Source organism: Toxotes jaculatrix, chromosome 18, assembly GCF_017976425.1.
Source record: "Toxotes jaculatrix isolate fToxJac2 chromosome 18, fToxJac2.pri, whole genome shotgun sequence".
NCBI classification, from domain to species: domain Eukaryota; kingdom Metazoa; phylum Chordata; class Actinopteri; family Toxotidae; genus Toxotes; species Toxotes jaculatrix.
This window is the reverse complement of record NC_054411.1, coordinates 3,162,366-3,182,564: the sequence shown is the minus strand read 5'-3', so window position 1 is coordinate 3,182,564 and position 20,199 is coordinate 3,162,366. Positions and strand designations below refer to the sequence as shown.

Genomic DNA, 20,199 nt, shown 5'->3' with positions numbered 1-20,199 from the left:
ATATAATCTCACAAACGATCTGAGAGACTCACACACCGTCTTTCCCTTCATGTTGCCTTGTGCAGTTTTTCAACCCCCATATGTCACAGGAGACACCTCCCACTTCCACCTTCATTTGAAACTCTCACTTCCTCCGTTGTTTTGTGATGTACTTTAACCTACTGTCGTCTTTAAGTCCTCATTCTAGTGGCAGGGTGTTTAGTGCACCGCTGGAACTCCTCGAGCTCAATCGCCCCCACACGACTCCCAGGTAGGCCTGCCACACCTGTCCTCTGTCTGTCTCACAGCTCGTTCACACCTGCAGAACATCTCTCAAGATATCATTTTATATATAATAGATGCATCTGTTATAACACAGGTAAATAATAGGTAACGATAAGAGAATGTCATTGATTGGAATTTAGCATTTTAGTTCCTTATGTTCCACATGGTCTGAGTTTCTCCTGTTTCAGGTTAGTGAATTGTTTCCTACTTTGTACCAGGCAGTGTTTTCCATCACAGCACAGCGGGACTGTGATAGGGAGAGATTATTGACATGCATTTAGGCTCCTGATAAAATTACGGCTCACTCTATAAAGGATTATTAAATTAGGTGCAGAGCAGCCAGAGAGGTCTTGTGATGCACATGCAGCTCAACTGTCTTAGGCTTGTGAGTCTGAGCTTAGGCGCGGCTGCAGGTTTCAGGAAGTAAAATCTACAAATGGAGGTAAAGCAAATCCTATTCAGTGTTTTTGATTGATGGCACTGTTGCTAAATGGTGCACAGTTTGTTCATTTCACAGCTGGTACTTACTGAACTTGTAAAAACAAAATTGGTTCTCATAATCCATTCAGGTTTGATTCCTGCTTTGATCCAAGCTGCATTCATTGTGTGTGTTCAGTATAAATGTACAGCTCGAGTGTGTGAATGACAAATTAGGCATGAGAGACAGGTTAGTGGTTTTGTTGCTTCCTCTGAAGGATGTGGTGTAACTGCTGCTTTGGGCAGTTTATCAACCTTTGTAAGCACATGCATGTGCGGTCAACTGATGATAATTAGCATTGTTTTTTTATGTGTCCTCCTCATTCCGTTGTCTTGTGCACTTTCCTTTAGTGTGCACAGTTATTTAAGTTGCACAAATTAAAGAGAGAGAGAAAAGGACAGAGCACCGGTTACAGACTAGAGGAAGTAGTTGTGAAAGCTTTAGCTTCCTCTTTTTTTAAAGCTTTTCTGTCTTGTCTTTCAGCTGTGTCGTCAGCGTTGTGTCGGTCAGTGTATTTCCACACGAAATCGAAAAGCATAAACAGAAAGAGACACTGGAGAATCTACTACATGTCACTATTTATTAGGGAGCCTTATTTTATACATTCAAACCATAAGAGTTGGACAAATCTCTTTGCAACAGTAGAGACTATTTCAGGTTTTACTACATTTTAAACACACACACAATTCTGTCTTTTCATTCTCATTTTGATCTTTGATCTCATATTACATGTTGTATTTCTCAGTTCACCATGTCCAGGAAGGTTGTGAGGACCAGTAAGTTCCGTCACGTCTTTGGCCAGGCCGTGAAGGCTGACCAATGCTACGATGACATCCGAATCTCCCAGATGACCTGGGATAGCAACTTCTGCTCTGTTAACCCCAAGTTTGTGGCCATGATTGTGGACGCCAGCGGTGGGGGAGCCTTCATGGTGCTGCCCTTGAGCAAGGTGGGTCACAGGAAACACCCTGGTTACAACGGCACAGACAAGCAAACAGAACTCGACTTCTTATAAGACCATTTTTGGATGTGCTGATCATTTCAGATACAAGTTGGTGTTGATTTCTTTTTTCTTTTTTTTTTTTTTTTTTAACACCATGCTTGCACTTGAAAATTTGAATACTGCCAGTCACTATCACACATTCAGCTGAATAAGGAAGTTTGATGCCGGCTTTCAGTCTTTCTGCACGTCACTCGCTCTGCTGCTGAAGTTTTCACCATATTAGGAGTTTGTTGTCAGCTCAGTCAGGGCAGGATGTGGCCTCAACCCGGTTATTCTGCAGTCACTTATGGTGTACGTGAGGTGGTTTGCAACTGCTTTACTGCATTTTATGTGCCTGAAAAAGTGGGAAATTGTGAATCTTGTGGACTTGTTAAAAGTCACCTAAACTTCTGAGTTTGTCAAAATATGTGAACTAAAAGATCAAGATCACCTTCGTGCCATCTCAGCCTGGTGAATTTGATATAGTTCGGGTAACTGCAGGTCTTGTAAAGTCCCTCACCTTTTTTTATGCCTTTCATGATGCCCTGGGTCAGCTATGATGCCTACAAAGTTTGGGCCTGAGGAGAACCAAAGGAACCATGGGATTTCATCTTCATGCTCCTCTCTAACACGGTTACCAGACATTAGGAGTAATTGGAGGCATAGCTGTGGAATTTGTATCAGCTGACTATCAACTTCCTCGTCCCACCTAGACCAAATCGTCCTGCTTTTTTTTTTATCCCCATCCATCACAGTTGTAAATCACTTTGCAGTTTCTTTCTTTACCTTCCAACCAATTATCCTTTTCATCCTTTACCTTTTGTAGCAGCCTTGTTTGTGTGTATGAGTTTTGGTCTTTGAGAGTTGTATTCAACATCCTTCTTTCTGTTTGTCTCTCTGCAGACAGGGCGTATCGACATGTCCTACCCCACTGTGTGTGGCCACACAGGTCCGGTCTTGGACATCGAGTTTTGTCCTCACAATGACAACATCATTGCCAGTGGCTCTGAGGACTGCAGTGTCATGGTAAGGCAGGACAAATTTCAGTTTTCACTCAAGCATGACATGACATATTCTCTGTGATTTGTAAGTCACGTGTCCAAATGTCTTTGCTGGTAAATAGATCTGGGAGATCCCGGACGGCGGACTGACCACCTCTCTCACAGATCCCGTTGTCAAGCTGGAAGGCCATTCCAAGCGTGTTGGCATCCTGAGCTGGCACCCCACAGCCCACAATGTGCTGATGAGTGCAGGTATTATCCACATTAAGCCTTCATGAACCCACTAAAAGCACAGTCACAGCTTACAGGGAGCTCCTGTGCAGAAATGTAGCTTGCATATTTGCAGGGTGGCATAAATGTACGATACGTCACAGATTCTTTGCTGAATGAGGTTCACACAGGAAGTTCTCAGAGCCTCCACCCACCTTCTTCTCTCTGAGCACTGATCAGCGCTCCTGTTGACACTTACTTAAATTTACAGCACTACACAGACTCCCTGAACCACTAAATCTCATGCTAAAATAAAACTGCTAACAGCCAAGGGCTGCTGGGCCTGGGTATTATGATTAAGATTGATAACATCATGATTGCTATCAGTGTTTAAATGGACAATATGCATATACACATACAACAAAACTCAATGTCCTTAATGTGAACTACAGAATTATGTAATCAGTAACAGGTTATGATCATTTCCTTATGATGCATTTCCAGTGAAAGTAGATAAAATAATATTGAATTATCTTTAACTGCTGCTAATGTACAGTACAAACATTTGATTTATTAAGTCTTTCAGGACGTCTCAGTTCTCTGTATGTGGCGCTCAGCGGTCAGTCACTGCTGTTTATTCCAAAGACACTGGAAATGCAAAACGTAACCTCTTGTGTACCAGAGAGTTTCTGCCAGGAAAGTAAACAGAAACTCTGAATGGTGAGGAAAGTGACGTGTGAGTCACCGTGAATCCCTTTGCTTTCCATTTACCACTATTGCCACCGTTGTGTCCACGCAGGCTGCGATAACGTGGTGATCCTGTGGAACGTGGCTTGTGGGGAGGCGGTGGTGAGGATTGACACCGTACACCCTGACCTCATCTACAGCGCCTGCTGGAACAGGGACGGCTCCAAGATTCTCACATCCTGCAAGGACAAGACCCTGAGGGTGCTGGACCCACGCAAGGGCACCGTCCTCTTTGTAGGTTTCCTCCTCTGAACGTCTTTCCCTGTAACTCAGCTCTGTCACCACTGTCACTGCAGGCCATTTGTAGTGACATTTAACTGCCATAATAATTAGGGCTTAAGGCTTAAAAGGTCAGAAAATAGTGAAAAACATATGTATTGTTTTTTCTTGTCTGACCATGAAAGATATTCAGTTTGCTAAAATGTAAGACAAATAAGGAGTAGTGGTGAATTGGACTCGATAGATAAAAAAGTCAGGAGTGAAATATTATAACATGAAATATTATAAGTCTGTAGCTCTGCCTGTAACACCTCCCACTCTGCTCTGCCTCACATATCAACAGGAGAAGGAGAAGCCTCATGAGGGATCCAGGCCTGTCAGGGCAGTGTTCGTGTCCGATGAGAAGATCCTCAGTACCGGCTTCAGTCGCATGAGTGAGAGGCAGGTGGCGCTGTGGGATCCGGTGAGTGACGACAACCAGCTTGTTCAAGTTCATAAAGACTTTTCTCCCTCAGTTCAGACTTTTCTCTCGCTTCTGACGGACTGGCAGTGGCTTAGCAACATGAGCTACGACCCACAACTGTTAATACAGTTTGCTCCATGCAAAGACAAAACCAAAAAGTAAAGGGAAACTCTCATATGAAAAACATTAAACCGTTCAACCTTTGGCAGAAAGGCGTGTGGTAATGTAGAGCCCAGAAAATATCCCCTCCAGACATGTTTTAAAATACTGTGCTACTAGAATTTGTATAATTACATCTAGTCCTACTCCTGCATTAGAACAACATCCAAAATCTATTAGTAAAATGAATGGAAATATTTTTGTTTGTAAGGTTTTACTGCTGAGCACAAGATGTTTCCTACTCAAAGTGTAAAGTGCACTCTCAGTGTTCTCGTACATGTAATTCATAAACTTATAAGGTGAGCACAGAGGTGAATGTGAAAAGAGCCTTCACGTGTTAAACCCTGCAGTCGTACTTGTACAGTTGTACTTTGTGGTGCATTCAGACTGTTAGTTATTTGTTTCCAGGGAGTTATTTACTGTATTTACAACACTACCATTTCACAACCGCCATATTACAGCATTAAGGGTGGAGTTGCTCTGCAGTATCTCACCTCAAGTTCAATTAAATAAATCCTTGAGGTTACCTGCAGACTGCCCAGGAAGGCTTTTTTTTAATCCAGAATATTTCATTGAATATAATTAAATTTCTAATTCTGAGTATCTGAATCTCTTTTAACAGAAGAACTTTGCAGAACCATTGACGCTGCAGGAACTGGACACCAGTAGCGGCGTCCTTCTGCCGTTTTTTGACCCAGACACTGGCGTCGTCTACCTCTGTGGCAAGGTTAGTGTTGAAATGATGCTTTTAACGTGTCTGTCTCGCACACACGACACGCACATGCAGCTAACTTTGTTTGTCACATCTTCTTCACAGGGGGACAGCAGCATCCGTTACTTTGAGGTGACAGATGAAGCTCCCTACGTCCACTACCTCTCCATGTACAGCAGCAAGGAGAGCCAGAAGGGAATGGGATACATGCCCAAGAGGGGCTTGGAGGTCAACAAGTGTGAGATCGCCAGGTAAGGACATTTCTGTCTTTATAAAAGCAAAAGAAGCTTCTAAGGATGGCACTGGCTGGACCACCACTTTGGTCTTAACAGCTGCCCCGCTCCTGATTTGGTGACACCTTAACATTTCATCTAGCGCCATCATCAGGACAAATTTTGAATTTGCCCAATATTTTTTATTTATGACCAAATACCTGCAAAACTAATCAGGCAAAACCAGGCTGACATGGTAATCACGGTCCCTGCTTATCATCAGCATGCCGGCACTGACCTGTGAGCATTTTATATACAGAGTTTAGCATTTAGTTCGAAGCGCTGCCACTTTGTCATAAACTGGTCTGATGCAAACAGCCTGAACGTATGAACAAATATTTCTACCTTCAGGTTCTACAAACTCCATGAGAGGAAATGTGAGCCCATAGTCATGACGGTCCCACGCAAGGTAAAGTTTTAACAAAGTAAAGTTAACTTTTATCAGCGTTTATGGGTTTAAGTTCATTTAGTGCATCTCCGTCTTTAACTCACTCTTCCCTTCTGTGCCTGTGTAGTCTGATCTGTTCCAGGAGGACCTGTACCCGGACACCGTTGGGCCCGAGCCCTCGGTCGAAGCTGATGAGTGGTTTCAGGGAAAGAATGCCCAGCCTATTCTGATATCTCTAAAGGATGGCTTTGTAGCAACCACCAAAGCCAAGGAGTTCAAAGTTCACAAGAGCCTCCTGAAGACCACGACTGCTTCTGCCGGCAGTCAACAGGACAGCAGTGCGGTGAGACATTTAGAGCTAATACCATTTTTATAATTAGGTTTAAACTGTTTTATAGGTTTAAAGAGTTAATGAGGTTTTATGAAGAAAGATGAACTGAATAAAGTACAACAGTAAAATGCTACTTACACTTTAAAGTGTAAAGGAATAATGATTAAATACTAAAATACATATTATTTTTTGTTTACAATAACTGGACGTTTCTATTATTTCTATACTATGAGCCAAGTCTACAACAGGTTTCCAATCAGACTCCATCACATCATAACTCTCTGTCTCTGTCTGTTCCTCAGGAGGTCCAGTCCTTGAGGAAGGAAGTGAAGGATCTCAAAGCAGCGATAGAGGAGCTGACCAAGCGTGTGAGTGTGCTGGAGAGCAAGCATTAAACCAGAGAAGTCTGATAAACGAGACAAATAAAATCAAGATCACATATCAAGGGAGAAGCAGAGGAGCAAAGAAAGACGACGAGAGGGAGAAAACTGTTGTTAACTTCTGATTGCAGTGACACAAAGGGAGAGATTAAGGCAACAGATGTTATTAAACCTTTTCTTTGGGCATGAGGCTTGGATTTGTTTATTTGGTTTGATCAACTGAAAAAAAAATCCTATTTTAATATATGCTTTTAGTTTGAAATAAAGTCTTCAGTATTTCAGAAATACATTTTTGACCCTGTTTTTTTTAAAACAAACATGAAACACATTTGAATAAGACCAACTTTTAATCCTTTCTACTCATCATCATATAAAATGAGAAACAAAACATTACATGAGTAATAGCAAATGTTTTATAATGTGCAATGAATTGTCATGTGGAAGGAATGTGTCATCAGAGACGTGCGCACAGATGCTCCCTGAGATGCCTTTGGTTGAGAACTATTTTGACAGCTTTTTCCTGACAGTATATATATATATTAAAAAAAGTAAAGACATACTATGTGTAAAATATGAGCCACTACAGCATAAGAAAAAGTCATTTTGCTCTGTTATCTTTAAATCTTGAGCTCAAATATTAGACCATGAGAAAAATTTTCTTCTCACAAATACATTTTTAACATTTTCACAATCCTGAATTTTACCTAACTCTTTAAAGACAATTTTGAAGTCAGAAAAGAAAAAGAAGGTTAATGCAGCAGTTTTGTAGCTCAGATAGCATAGCTGATATCTGATGTGTCAAAGCATCAACCCAAATAAAACCTGCTTAATTGTGAGAAGTTTGATACTTTACTGCCTGTATACCATTTGCATTCACATAGCTTATGTATGACCCAGCACCTGATAGTAAAACAGCTTGAAAACTTAACACCAGCATAACTTTGACTATGTAAGAAAAAGCTAGAGTTAATACAAGATTTCAATATTTACAGACTTTTTTTTTCTTCTCCAAAACAACCCCTGGTGTCACCCACTTTGTTCCTTTCTAGTCTTTCACCAGCTAAATCGCCCTCCCATCCTTTCTCTCAAACTCCAGTTCCTTTCATAAAGGCACTACACGTAGTTTTTGCTGGGGGGGGCAGAGGCGCTGTTGCTGTAGTACTTGGCGGTTCCCCCTGAGCTGCCAGACCTGGGCCTACTGAAGCAGCACAGCAGAGCTCCAGCCAGAATGAGCAGCGCGCCGGCCCCCCAGCCCACAAAGATACATGCTCCTAGCTCCTTCTTATTGGCAGCAGGCACAAAGGGATCGTTGAAGTTTCGCACAGTAATGTGTGCGGACCAGCTGACAGGGATGATCACCAGGAGGCCGGCCAGCAGTAGACCCACCCCGGCCACCAGGCTGATCTTGGGCTTGAAATCTTCGTTCTCCACGCACGTGGTGAAGTCGGCTCCGCAGAACAGGATGAGGAGACTGAGACAGCTGAACAAGATGCTGATGATGGTCATGGCACGGGCTGCCTGCAGGTCAGGGGTCAACTCCAGCAGGGAGTCGTAGTTCTTGCACTGCTGCTGGCCAGTACTCTGCATCACACAGCTTGTCCACAGGCCATCCTGATTGCTCTACTCACACACAGACAGAAAGAAAGAAAGAAAGAAAGAGAATGTCAGTCATGTCGTCCATGTCCAGTAGTGGAATGTAACTTGAACTTAGCATATTAATAAATTCAGTGTGACTATTCTTACAATAATTGGAAACCATAAAAAAATACATATGTTGTAGTGAATTTTTGTAAAAGAGCAGATCAGAGGCTAAACTGTACAGAGGTCAGTGACAATTACACAGAATTAAAAGCCACATCTGTAAATTTTTTGACACACTGACATACTGGAGAGAATCCCATTCATGATCAGAGGTTGTTTGAGTTTCTCTTTACCTGTGCAGTCACGATGTTGGCTCCTGTGAAAGAGCTGACTTTCCAAGCAGGGACAACGCAGCATACGATGACCCCGATCAGGCCGAGCACCCCGAGGGCCACACATACAATCTGAACTCCAACAGATCCCATTCTTGAAAAGAGAAGCTGGAGAGAAAAAAAAACAGAGGTATGAGGGAGATAATTAGGGCTGTTTCCTCTAATTTCCACTACTTTGTTTTTGGCCAAATTCTTCTGCTAGTCCCAGCCAGCTTTCTGGAGAGGGTGGATCCCTTTTAAATTGCCTCTCCCAAGATGCTAGGATATTTATTTGTTTTTGTCTTTTTTTTTTTTTTGCCTCATTGCATCACATATGATTCACTAAGTCTCTTTTAATTCTGCTTTTAATTCCTAGAAGTTCCAGCACTCCCTCTTCTGGTTACGGGGGTGGGAGGGGGGAGCTGATGAATCTCTTCCACTGATCCAGGATGTAAAAGTTGTTTTTCTCCTGTTACTGTTGACTAGTGTGCTTACATAGCTGAACACACACCGTCGGCTGTTCCATCTGACAGGCCTTTTCTTTGTTCCCTGGAGATACAATTTAAGACAAATGCAGGTCCCGACAGGCCCTGGCCTCCTGTGTTATCACTGCTGTCTGTACCACTCCTTCACGTGTTCTTACTTAAAAAATCTCAGCCTTACTCATTTATTTTCAGGTTATTTTATTATTCATCTTCAAATAGACAAAAAGTTTGAGTTAAAAAAAAAAGCTAGAAGGAAATCTGAGGAATGTAAGACTTCTTTGAATGAAAAGCGAAGCAGCGTGATTCAGGATGATTGGGTCAGAGGAACTTTGACTGAGAATATCAAATTAAATGCTTTAATAGCTTTTCTGCAGTCGCTATATTTTGACAAATGTTATGATTTGAATTGGAAAAAAGAAAACAAAAATAATAAAATTATATGGGGGGGTTGTTGTATATAATCTTCAGTTATTCACAAATCTCTCTCATTTGTTATTCATCCTTGCAGACAACTGAAATAATCCTTTGCCACCTGTAAACACCCAGTCGAAACCATTTTGTTGTTTTTTTTCAAACGTCTCATGTTATACCCACAGTTCACCTTTAAACCAAGTCTCTTACATATCAAATTTTATGAAATAACAAAGAAGAGCCAATAACCCAGACAGTGCTGGAACAGCAGGGTAACTTGCGCTGGATTTAGACCAGGACAAAAATATCTTACTTTTAAGCGTATGTGACCCGCCCCAGATCACAAACTTTGAGAGCAGATTAAACACTGAAAACTAATCTGATGTGGGTCACTGGATTTAAAATCAGATGTTTTTTTTTTTTTATTCATAGTTCTGTCATCGTTTCCTTATCCTTTAGTTTTAATGTAAATAGTTGTTCATGTATTTTTTTTTAAACTAGGTGACGTATGTTAAGCCCTGTTAAAACCATGATAAACAGGGGCACAGACAAAGACAGTTCCTAGGAAAAAAAGCCTTTCATGCCATTTTTTTCTTTTCCACTCTCACAGCTGTTTATTTGTACTTTTTGTGATTTTTGCTGGTGCCCATAAAAAGATATTCGACTAATCCTCAACCAATCCTTTCATCCTCTGTCATCGCAAGCTTTTGCAGAATCAGATCTCTTTTCAGAGCTCAGGGAGTCCATTTGAATAAAAAGTGGATAAAAAGGATGCATACCTTTTAATTCTGTGCCCTCTGAACGTGATGTGAAAATTGAAAAATTAGGTGCGGTGGTTCTTGAGGTCCTTCCTTTCTTCTTGCCTGTGCGTTGTTCTGAAGATGCTGTTTTCTGATGTACAAGGGTTGTGTGTGATAACAGGGGTATTTGTAGGAGAATGTGAGGTATAGGGTGGGGCTGAGCTCCTATACGGGGTGTATACAGAAGGACCTTAAGGCCTCAAGACCAGACTTGCCCTATACGAATGCGAACCATTTTGGTTGTGTCCATCACATGTTGCCAGAAAAAGAAAACTGAGTCATCTGGATGACTGTGTATCTTACTATCTATGCCCCTGCTCTGATCTAGATCACCCCCCCCCAGCAACCACACACACACACACACGCACACACACCTACCTGTGTTGAAACTGTGATGACAGAGGTATGGAGACCGATTTAGGAAACCGAGACTGAGTGGGTTTAGGATTTTGCGTAAGACCATAAGCAGGGTTTCATGGATAATGGGAAGGGAAAAAATGAGGAAAAGAAATGTTGTGAAACCAAATGTGAGCACTCACATTCAGACAGAGTGACACATTCTCGCATAGTTTTGGTTTTGTAGTTTTGTGTACAAATTTAGATCTTAGTTTGGAAGAGGGTTCCCTTAGAGAGAGTATTTGTTTTTCTGCATGACAAAATCTTATGCTCAGGGCAACAGAAACTGATGCTGTACATCAACTGCAGTGTCGACTCACGCATACCTGTTATTACACAAATATTTTATTCAGACAGAGCACAATGATGTAGGAGAGTCTTTATTCAATCAACAAAACTGGAACTTTTCATCATAAAATGTAATGAAGACAGCTTTCGTCATTGTAGTAACTGGTTACAACATAATGTTTAAGTGATAATAAGCAGTTTATAAATGGATTTTGGTCCAGAATTCCTTTAATAATGGCTTAGAACTGATTTAAAGCATTTGTAAAGGATTTGTTAACTATTAATGAAGCCATTATTTAGAATTTACAAACCTTTTAATGAACGGTGCCGTAACAGAAAGTAGTACCTCATAGATTTGAATCAAGCCTGATTAGAAAGCTTAAAGTAAGACATATACATACAAAGATGGAAAAATTGTAAGAATATGTTGTCCAACAAAAACAAACAAGAACAAAAAGGACAATGACATGTAACAAAGGATATTGCACAGTAAAAATAAAATAAAATGAATGAAAGTTATCAAGATAACAGGATTTCATGACATTTCATGTGTCAGTAGTACAAACACACAAACACGTAAAACGAATAACTTAAATTAAAAATAATAAAATAACTAAAAGAAAAAAGAAAAGAAAAGAATTAGAAGTACAAGTGTCACAGGGATGCCCCATAACCTCTAAGCTAAGTAAGTCACAACACACAGTACTTTGTTCACCTCATTATCTGGCTGTCAGGTGGCTGGGTTGTTTGGTAACAAGTACTTAATTTTTGTTTGAGGCCTGTTGGGTATTCAACTAATGTTGTCACATGTCTTTGTTGTCTTCTCGAAAGAATGTGCCACATGGACAAGTGTATTTGGACATTTTTATTTTAATAATATGAGCTTCTTTGGCCTTATTAGGTGTTGGGTAATTATAAGATATAAGCCAGGTTTTCCCCGTTTATGTCATCAGTGAGTGAAGCCCAGTAGAATTAACTTTTAGGAACCTTGTTTAATTGTAGTAAAGCTTTTTTGCGTTTTACGTTGTGTTTCCAATTGTAAACACTGGATGGCGCACTTTGAGCTCCCATTTAAATCTCCATTGATGTCGTTTCAAACGGCTGGGGGCGGGGCCTTAGACGGACCCGGAATGCATCCAATCAGTTGTGAGAGTGCGGGTTCTGAATTCTACTACGGACCAATCACGTTTTGAGAAATGTGTGAAGTATTCGGTTTGATTCATCCTCCTGCGCTACCGTGGACACCTCGGTAGAAACGAACCTCCCTTAAAGTTCCTGGGGGAAGAGTGAAGGGACCCGGACAAACCACGGGAAGGGGGCCAAGATTAAGCTCACAGGATAAATATTTACACATCATTCTTCCCGGGAGGACTGGTGTTAAAGTGAATACAAGGTTCGGGGACATTTTATCTGATTATAAGTTGTGTAACGGAGCTAACGTTAGCCGCGGTTCAGTAGCGCTGCTGCTAGTTTATATGAGTAGCTTACGTTACTTGGCTAGTTGCTACCTAGCTAGCTTGGTTAGCTCCAGCTCGTATAAGCTCATTGATTGTTCCATTCCGCCAACATTGCTCGATTATCTCTGCGAGCCACCCGTTAGCTAACCGCTGTGAGTTTACGTATGTGTTATTAGTCGATGTTAAAAGTGTGCGTCTCTTTTTCTTCCTGTTTTTGAAATCTAAGGTGCAACACGGAAAACCAAGGTCTCCACTGCCCGAGAACGTCAGAAAATAAAGAAAATGGCGGAGCCGGACAAATTAAACATCGACTCTATAATTCAGCGTCTGTTGGAAGGTGAGGGAGACCAAACCCACTGTACAGTACTGTACTTCACATTATGATGTATCTTTATAGTAGTAGAGAAATTTGTATTTTATATAGCAGGTAGGTCAGCTAAAGTTAAAAGTAGTCGTTACGTTGTAGTAGTCTACTTCAGACTCGATGGTTGAATTTACATGAAAGGTTGTAGCCAAATCAACTCTTTTCTTTCCATATTGTTTAGCAAATGTTATTTCAATCGGGAGATCTTTTTTTTGCTCGTAGTTATCCATTTCTGTTTTCAGCAAAGATGCCTTTTTTACGGTGTTTCGGTAAATCAGGGCAAATAGGTGACGTTACATCACTGACACATTTAATGCAAATGACACCTTCTCATGATTCATTAGCATTTTCCATCGAGCAGGTGATGCTGGCCAGGGATTTCTAGTAGTTTAGCTTTGAATAAGAGAAATCCCCAGTATGGAAATTTACTGTTAGTCGGAGGATTTGACAGAGACTGTTTTCATATGTAGCAGTGAGGGATTATTACTTTCACTTGTAGATGTTTAGGACTTTTGACCCTAGGTTACTGCTACAGCAGTCTTGTCCTCATAGTTTGTTTTTTTTTTTTTCGTTTTTTGTTTAACCCCATTTGTTGCCCCTTCCCCAAGAGCTCTTCTCAGTTACTTGGATGGACTGCCCTGTGTTGTTCTTACTGTTTCCGAGTTGTATTGTGAAGGATCTGATTACCATTTGCAGTCATAATCTTTCCCAGAGGGACTCAATAATGAGGTGTGCAAACAAACATGCTTTGATTGGCACATGCTTGCTGTAAAATTGTATGAAACTACTGGTCAGCCTTCTCTGCTTTTTGAGGCAGGGTATGAACAGCTTATATCCTTTCTTGTTGCTACTGAGCAGTGTCACGTGGTCCTGAAAAGATTTTTTTTTCTACGGGCATATACAGAGTCGTTTTAAAAGTCCTTCATATGTTGTGAATATAAAAAATATTCAAATAAAACTTTTTAAAAGTTTTAAAGCAGTGCTGCAAAATGGTCTCATGTGGCATTCTTAAGGCAGATATAGAGTAATTGGTAATCTGTGTTGGCCCTACACAAACTGTTCCTGAGTTGTAGGTTTTAAATGTCTCAATGCCCAGTGTATACAGTATGTGGAGACGGATTTGTTATGGTTGGAGTTGTGTGTGCATGAGGGAAAACATGGCCGTTTTATCTTCACATCCACATGATGATTGTGTAACAGGAGCCCCGAGGACATCAAACAGAGGCATAAATCTTTTCAGGCCCAACAGTACAGTTCATCAAAAGAGCACAAGAAATAAGGTTGTGACCTCTGTAGCTGTCCTTGTGAGGCAGGTGCACCGGGCGGGGAATTTATGCCAGCTTCACACACGTACACTTATACATTTCCACTGTGTAACTGTTGTATAGAAATATCTTTGCGTGACTGTTTCACAGGACCAGCATGATGTTTGTCGGTTAGGGGTTAAAATTGCAACTTTAGTACCAGTAAAAGAAGATGTCGTGGCCACAAAAATGAGGAATGTTGGGTACAGAGAATTTGCCCAGGCCTAACGCTGTTAATAAATGTGACCACAACCCTCTGTTTGTTTACCTTCTACATAAATATTGGCCCTGTCCAAGTGGCCTAAGCTGAGCTGATGGAGGTGATTGGGATTATTCACAAATATGCATGTGCAGTCATAGTGGCTTCATGCTGGGGTGTTTTGTACATGGATTGTTATACTGTGATAAGGTTGTGTGCCAAACGCAGAAGAAGACAAACAAGCCTGGTTGTGGCAGTATTTATATCCTCTTACGTAACCGACTTGACCTTTTTACTCGTCATTTATGGTTTTATTGCTGAGAATAACCACTTGCCAGTTAATATTACTCTTAGTGTAGATCTATTCTTTAAGATTACAGCAGGCTCAAGAATAGCTGGCCTACTGCAGGTGCTGCGTCAGAAGATTGATAAATTATCCCACACCAACTTAATCTCCTGTATGGACACCAATGGAACCCTCCTGCTTGCTGACTTGTTTCGAGACCAAACCAATTAAATGTGTTTGGATTGTGGGCGGTTTCAATTGGATTACTTTTGTAGATCTAGAGTGAACTCTGAGAGTGTGTGTTGTTAATAGCATGTCTGGAGAGTGTGACCTCACATAAGTCCAGGCACAGTACTCAGCACTGAGTCAGGAGCACTGGACCAGACCAACTGTTGATTCCAGCACTCCTGACGCCCTGACGGCTTTTCTGTCGTGCTGGTCCAGCTCTTTGTTTTCTGTCCCCCGATCAGCACAGTGGAAAGCCTTTTGTCTGTACGCCTTGTGAAAAACTCACTGTTGCTCACTGGCTATGTGGCTGCTAACTTTGGAGTAAGCTCTGTCAGGGCTTATCCTTCTGTAATCCAGGTTTAAAGTGACAAGCACTGCAGTATTAATACTTACTTTTCACTGTTTAGGACTTTTCTTTTAGTTGTCGCTTGAGGATAGTGCCATTATTCTACACCCATTTGTTGATTTCTGTTCTACCCTCGCTCTGCTTACGACGTACGTCTACTTTTAAAACTCAGGTTTTTTGTGCGGCCGCTCCAAGCATTTCTAATAAAAATCTCTGAAGTTAATAAACAAATAGAAATAAAAAGCAAAGGGGTGATGTTCGTCTATCATACAACAACAGCGGTGATATGTTGTCAGGATATTGTTGTCATAGAAACAAAACCCATGTGCAATGCTTTTTTTTGATGAAGCACTAGGATGAAACGCTCTCCGGCATCTTGCCAGAGAAAAACACTGCATGGACATCCAGCTAAGAGTTGACCTGCAGCAAGTTTTGGGATTTGTTAACATTTATGAGGTGTAATTAATCGTATAACAATTGTAATAAACTAAGTCCTGATTTACGATATCACAAGTTAATCTGATTTCTTGAAAAAATGATGGTGTTGTGTTTAGAGAACCTGCTCTGCTACATCATTGACTTTTGCCAGTAGTAGGAAGCACAGTGACAGACAGGTATCCATCCTTGATGTGCGTTGCTCGTGTGGCATTTAAAGAGGAAAGCTTTTGTCCATTGTTAAGCGGGGAACAACTGTGTAATCCATTTCATATACATATCAGAAAGAGCTCTGTTTACGCCCAGCTTGAAAATACTCGTCACCCAGGCGGTTAGAGGCAGTTCTTTCACCCCTATACGTACATTAACAGCTCAGTAGCCCGTGTAGAATTTGTTGGGTGGGAACGAGACTCCTCATTAGTCACTTGTATAGTTTGCGTTAGGAGTTTCTTTGGTATCAAGCAGCACATGTAGGAATGGGGGCGTGATTGATTCTGTCAGCGATAACAAACAAACCAGATTCCAGACTCCATCAGGAACAGTCTTGCATAAGGCCCCGGTGTGCACACAGGTAGTCCCATGGCATCACGTCCACGCCCTAAGGTTGGCACGTCAGTGGGCAGATATTTTGATCTGAGTTATGAGCAGCAGTCCTGGTTTGGTAAAAATCATTTGAGATTGAATGACTGTTGACGACCAACAGTTGTTTTTTTTTTCCCATGTGAACTTTTTCTGCCGCACTCCTACCTTTTCATTTGAGACCATGACACCACACATGTGACATTTTTAAGACAAATAAATTGAGTCTCTTGTTAAAATGTTAAGATTTAATCATGATTTGTGTTTGGCTCCATTCAGTGTTTGTGTGGTAAAGTGTGAAAAAGTATAACAAGGAGAAACTTGACAGACCTGCTGAATTCCTCAGATGGTATCAGTGGAGGTAGCTGGATGACAGGAACAGAATGCTATCTAATTAATGCGTGAATTTATATTTGACTTCAGTTTATGTTGCAACCTGTTTCCTGGCCTTCATTTTTGATGTGAAACAGTGTTATTAGATCCTGTGGTGTGTCATTGTTTGTTTCTCAACAGTGCGTATTAAAGAGGCCTAATTACGTGTTTGCAGTGTCTTTGCCGCAGCTACATCAGCGAGAGTAGGGAAGTGGGTTTCACATCTATCTCCTCGCTTGGGTTTGAGCTGCCGCTTAAGCAGAAAGACTTGCTTTTGAGGCCGACGGTGTCAGACTAGTTCCGACCGATCAGGTTTTCTCACATGTTGCATCTCTTTGCATGCCACACAGGCTCATCTTGTTGTATTGTGTTTTTTTTTTTTTAAACATTAAAGGTGAATCTTGTGTTCATAGCTTATGATGTGGTTACCTGTTGAAGTGGCTGTTAGACTGGACCGTGAAACGAATTTGCCAGCATTTGGCTGGTGGGAGGTGTTAACTTTCCAGTCTGGTGGTCGGCCTCAAAATCTCAGGATCACATTTCATTGCTGTGCTTAATGTCAGTCTTTAGTCAGCCGTTCTTACAGCTCTGAGCGTAGGCGTGTCTTTGTGTTGTTACTGTGTCTCCCATAAAACGTCTGTCCCTTTATCTCCCTTGTTTTGTTTTTTCAGTCAAGGGCTCTCGGCCAGGGAAGAATGTCCAGCTGACGGAGAGCGAGATCCGTGGCCTTTGCCTCAAGTCCCGTGAAATCTTCCTGAGTCAACCAATCCTGCTTGAGCTTGAGGCTCCCCTCAAAATCTGTGGTGAGTTTCACTGAAGCATCAGGACCAGGTGTGAAATATCATGAAGTGTAAGAGGCTGCAGTAGACTGACTGTGATGCAAGGCATGCTGGTCATTACGTGACGTTGTGTTCATGATTCACTTGTTTCCTCATCTGTAATTGCCACTTGTATAACTTGATAAGTGTGGAGTCTGCATGCAAAAGCAGCAACAGGCAGTAGCACTGACAGTATGGTGTTTAAATTCTGCTTCTCTGCTGCCCCCTGCAGGTGATGTCCATGGTCAGTACTATGATCTGCTCCGGCTGTTTGAATATGGAGGCTTCCCCCCAGAAAGCAACTACCTGTTCCTGGGTGACTACGTAGACAGAGGGAAGCAGTCGTTGGAGACTATATGCCTGCTTCTAGCTTACAAGATTAAATATCCAGAGAACTTTTTCCTGCTGCGTGGCAACCATGAATGCGCCTCTATTAATCGAATCTACGGCTTCTATGATGAGTGTAAGTGCACAGAACCTGTTAACAGAAAAAAACAGACTAATTTGCATGACTTGACTGTTCGCTGAATTCTCATCTCTGCTGTTTTGCTGGTAGGCAAGCGACGGTATAACATTAAGCTGTGGAAGACCTTCACAGATTGCTTCAACTGTTTACCTGTGGCTGCCATCGTAGATGAGAAAATCTTCTGCTGTCACGGAGGTAGGTAGGCCTGTAATATAAGATCCACTGCTGCTCACATTAGATGGAGAGAACCAGACTAAGTGTTTGCTCTCTACGTGCCCTCCCTCCAGGCCTCTCTCCTGATCTTCAGTCGATGGAGCAGATCCGCAGAGTAATGCGACCCACAGACGTGCCTGACCAGGGTCTGTTGTGTGACCTGCTGTGGGCCGATCCAGACAAAGACGTGATGGGCTGGGGTGAAAACGACCGTGGTGTCTCCTTCACGTTCGGGGCAGATGTGGTGGCCAAATTTTTGCACAAACACGACATGGACCTAATATGCAGGGCACATCAGGTACTGTTTACGAGTCATTGTGTACAGATTAAAAGCCAGGAGGCTTTGTACCCCTGCTAAGTGAAGCTGTGGGAGCCTGTGTTTGTCCTCTTTAATTTTTTATGAAAGGAATTGTGGTACACCAATACCGGCTCCTGCAATCCATTATAACAGCTCAGCCATTAATTCTGCCTTTACATAGAAAATAATGTTCAGTTTTGATCGTCACGGTCAGAAAGGTATTAATTTAACTCTCAGTCATGAGGGGGGAGGATGTTAGAAACACATTATTCAAATTATTCAGCCCATGTACTGTATGTGGTGTTGACCGTCTCATCCGTATCCTAAGGTGGTAGAAGACGGTTATGAGTTTTTCGCGAAGAGGCAGCTCGTCACCTTATTCTCGGCTCCCAACTACTGTGGAGAGTTTGACAACGCTGGTGCCATGATGAGTGTGGATGAGACGCTCATGTGCTCCTTCCAGGTGTGTGAATATCAAGCTGCTTTGTCATAGAAACTGGTGTGTGTGTGTTGGGACATGAATGTGTCTCTCCTGTAAAGCATCATGGGTTTAATGTAAAACTAATGGAGAACTTCTTTGTCTCTCTCACAGATTCTGAAGCCAGCAGATAAGAAATTGTATCCTTATGGTGGAGGGGGAGGAATGGGATCTGGGAGACCGGTCACCCCGCCGCGAAATTCAGCCAAGGCCGCCAAGGCCAAGAAATAACACCCGCCGGGTCCCCCTCCCACGACCTGCCACCCCCTGTCGACCCAACGCTCTTTTTTCCTCTACCTCCCAAACTTATTTCTCCCTCGTCACCAAACAGCAACAAAGCAAACAAGTGTCCAGGGTTCAATCATGTTTTTTCTCTCTGAAACTATTTTTAACTGTTTGTTTGGCTGTTTGTGTGTAATTTCTGTGTGTGAATGTGTATAAAAAGTGAGAATGACACAGAGGCAGTTGCTGTATTCTGTATGTTTGATTTTTTTTTTTTCTTCCTTCTGTAGGCTACCCTCTGTTCTGTTTTCCTGTCATTTTGTAGAGGTGGGCTTTTGCCTATCCGTGATGTAAATTCAAACGTGGGTGCAGGGGAGGAGGGGAAGGGGTGGAGCCGGGAGAGGAGCCTTAGCTGTTTATGTTAAGGCCCTGCACTGTTTAATGCTAAACACAAGCTTTTGTACATCCTGTTTTGGAGGTCTGTGTATGTCTGTGTGATGGATGGGGAGGGAGCAGGGGTGGGGTCAAGTTGCACGGTCCAACGGTAACGGCACATACCACACACTGGGTGCACAGGTGAAACTATGTGCAGGTGAGTCCTTGATTGAAATGGATTCACAACGAGACAACATGTTTTTTTTTCTCTTCCTTTTGAAAACCAATGATTCGAGAACACAGTCATGGATGTGAAATAGTTTTGCTTCTTTTGTAGATACATGAAACCATGTTTTTTTTTTCCCTTTGGTTTTTAGTTCACTGAAAGTTAAGATGAATAAAAATAACCATTTATTTGACTTGTACTATCATGCTGATCACTTTGTGTTTGCCATTGCTTTGTCCTGTCTGTCGGCGACCTTTGCCATGCATAGCGGCTGCTCTTGTCTGTGAGAGTGGATTGACAATACAAAGCAGTTTGAAGAGATGTCTTATGAATGAGGCTTACAAAAACTGTAGAAGCTGGAAAGTGTCATTTTGGCCCATTTTGCATTCAGTTAATAGAAAAGGCCATTTCACATGTCGCTTCAGTGTGATGTAGCCAAAGAAATGTCAGCCCAAAGCTGGTTTCAGAACCATACCTTACCTGTTTGATCACAAAAAGTAGATCTTTCATTAGGAATCTCTTCAATGCCAAATGTTTATTTTTTTTCAAATGCTTGTTGGATGATTATGAAGAGCAGAAGGACCTGAAAGCTCAC

At 41.9% G+C, this 20,199-nt stretch overlaps 3 protein-coding genes across 3 annotated transcripts; 2 read left to right on the top strand and 1 right to left on the bottom strand.

Annotated features, from left to right (window-relative positions):
- The first annotated feature begins 111 nt into the window (after nt 1–111).
- Nucleotides 112–6,895, top strand: coro1a (coronin, actin binding protein, 1A). Its single transcript, XM_041061660.1, has 11 exons — nt 112–250; nt 1,488–1,691; nt 2,628–2,750; nt 2,848–2,977; nt 3,735–3,916; nt 4,245–4,364; nt 5,146–5,250; nt 5,341–5,486; nt 5,859–5,916; nt 6,023–6,238; nt 6,529–6,895. Exons 2-11 carry the CDS (start codon nt 1,494–1,496, stop codon nt 6,619–6,621), a joined length of 1,371 nt encoding a protein of 456 aa, XP_040917594.1. The 5' UTR covers nt 112–250; nt 1,488–1,493; the 3' UTR covers nt 6,622–6,895.
- A 39-nt stretch (nt 6,896–6,934) lies between these two features.
- On the bottom strand, nt 6,935–10,391 carry cldni (claudin i). Its single transcript, XM_041061663.1, has 3 exons — nt 10,234–10,391; nt 8,541–8,687; nt 6,935–8,226 (listed from the first exon to the last, which is right to left on the bottom strand). The coding sequence occupies exons 2-3, from the start codon at nt 8,670–8,672 to the stop codon at nt 7,720–7,722; spliced, it is 639 nt and encodes a 212-aa protein (XP_040917597.1). The 5' UTR covers nt 8,673–8,687; nt 10,234–10,391; the 3' UTR covers nt 6,935–7,719.
- Nucleotides 10,392–12,170: 1,779 nt separating this feature from the next.
- On the top strand, nt 12,171–19,797 carry ppp1caa (protein phosphatase 1, catalytic subunit, alpha isozyme a). Its single transcript, XM_041062072.1, has 8 exons — nt 12,171–12,331; nt 12,622–12,732; nt 17,180–17,311; nt 17,559–17,789; nt 17,883–17,987; nt 18,080–18,303; nt 18,632–18,766; nt 18,896–19,797. The coding sequence occupies exons 2-8, from the start codon at nt 12,678–12,680 to the stop codon at nt 19,010–19,012; spliced, it is 999 nt and encodes a 332-aa protein (XP_040918006.1). The 5' UTR covers nt 12,171–12,331; nt 12,622–12,677; the 3' UTR covers nt 19,013–19,797.
- The last annotated feature ends 402 nt before the right edge of the window (nt 19,798–20,199 follow it).